Source organism: Lynx rufus, unplaced genomic scaffold, assembly GCF_022079265.1.
Source record: "Lynx rufus isolate CCGP_SWC_20201006 ecotype Redwood Valley unplaced genomic scaffold, mLynRuf1.p SCAF_9, whole genome shotgun sequence".
Classification (NCBI taxonomy): Eukaryota; Metazoa; Chordata; class Mammalia; order Carnivora; family Felidae; genus Lynx; species Lynx rufus.
The window spans coordinates 100,874,085-100,876,089 of record NW_025814897.1 but is presented as its reverse complement, the minus strand read 5'-3'; the positions used below and the strand labels follow the sequence as shown (position 1 = coordinate 100,876,089).

Here is a 2,005-nt window from a genome sequence, read left to right as displayed (position 1 = left end):
ATGAATGAAGTATCTATCTTTTCAACTCTTCATTTAGCATGTTGTTAAGATCCAAATGCTTGGATAGTGAATAAATGAATACAAACAAATAATAAGGTCCCTGAGGTCCTGGAAAGACATGAGGCCAACAATCACTAATTATAAATCAGATGTTGCATTTTTAGGTTTTCCAGCTCCCAGCTGGAGCTCGTATAAGCACCCAATAAATGGAGAATCCGAACAATGCGACTGAATTCATTCTTTTGGGCATCACAGAGAACCCAGAGCTGCGGAAAATGCTCTCTGCTGTGTTTCTAATCCTGTACGTGTCCACGGTCTTGGGGAACCTACTCATGGTGGTAACCGTGATCACGAGTCAGAGCCTGAGATCACCTGTGTATTTTTTCCTCACTTCCTTGTCCCTCATGGACGCCACCTACTGTTCTGTCATTGCCCCCAAGACGATCGTGGACTCCTTCTCCGAGAGAACTACCATCTCCTTTGAAGGCTGCATGGCCCAGCTCTTTGCGGAGCATTTCTTTGGTGGTGTGGGGGTCATCCTTCTCGTCGTGATGGCCTATGACCGCTACGTGGCCATCTGTAAGCCCCTGCACTACCCGAGCATCATGAACCCTCGGGTGTGCCGCCTGCTGCTGGGAGGCGCCTGTGTCGGGGGGTTTATCCACGCAGCAATACAGCTTCTCTTCATGTATCAACTACCCTTCTGTGGTCCCAATGTCATCGATCACTTCATATGTGATTTGTTCCCATTGCTGAAACTCGCCTGCATGGACACCCACGCCCTGGGTCTCTTAGTCATCCTCAACAGTGGGGTGATGTGTGTGACCATCTTCCTTATCCTCGTGGCCTCCTACGTGGTCATCCTCTGCTCCCTGAAGTCTTGCAGCTCTGCGGGGCGGCGCAAAGCCCTGTCGACCTGTGGCTCCCACCTCACTGTGGTCGTCTTGTTCTTCGTGCCCTGCATTTTCCTGTACGTGCGGCCTGTGGCCACTTACCCCATAGACAAGGCAATGGCCGTGTCTGATTCCATCATCACGCCCATGTTAAACCCCCTGATCTACACCCTGAGGAACGCAGAGGTGAAAACTGCCATGGGGAAACTGTGGGGGAAAGGGGGGGCTTTTGTTGGCAGGTGCGTGTCATGCGAAGAGCATCATGTCTCCCATAAAGAGGAATTCTTTCAGACACGTGTGAGAAATAAACTGTCCATTCTCCACTAGCGGCCAGAGGGATTTCTTAACAATATAAAGGTCTTTATGATGTAGGATTTAAGGACCATGGATTTGTGAAAGGATTATGATCTGCTACTGATTTCGACCCTCCTTGGCTTCCCATTGCCTTTACAAGCATCCTGCCTTGTGGTAAAATTCTCCACTTAATCTTTCTACTGCCTCTAAGTCCACATCTGGAGCGCCTCACCTCCTCCTTCACTGTCCGTCAGCAGTTGTGGGACTTTTTCACCTGCCCCCACAGCTCTTCAAGTTTTTGCTTCTCTCTGAGAGCAAGCCCTCCTCCTCTTCAGGTGGCTGTTTCCCCCTAATTTACAGCTTCAAACTAAGAGATGAAGCACTATCACCTCTTAGAGCCTCCCCCTCACACCTCTGTTAAAGATTCCTCCACTCCTACCGTAATCCCTACGCCGACATCTTCCTTATTTTCTTAGTAAAAATGATCAACAGTATAATTGCTTTTACATAAACGTCATTTGACTTTGGCTACTTGCCAGCTTTCTCTGTACTGGACATCTCGTGGGAAGGACTTTTGTTTTATTTATGCCTGGCATCTGTTAGGTTTTCAATAAATGTCTGTTGAATGATTATAGAATGGAAGAGCTTTCCCCACTCCCCTGCCCAAACAGCCAAGTTCAGATAGTTGGGGGGAACAAGGAGATAATCAATAAGTAATTAAAAACAAACAAACAAAAGGCAGGGAGTGATCATTAGAACAGAGTCTGTGGAAATGGAAGGCTCTAGTTATTTTGTGGAGAGTCCTTCATATTGGGTAG

General features: G+C 47.6%; 1 protein-coding gene across 1 annotated transcript; it reads left to right on the top strand.

Annotated features, from left to right (window-relative positions):
* Positions 1-206: 206 nt before the first annotated feature.
* LOC124506032 (olfactory receptor 4C6-like) lies at positions 207-1,220 on the top strand. Its single transcript, XM_047072043.1, has one exon. It carries the CDS (start codon positions 207-209, stop codon positions 1,218-1,220), a length of 1,014 nt encoding a protein of 337 aa, XP_046927999.1.
* Positions 1,221-2,005: the final 785 nt, after the last annotated feature.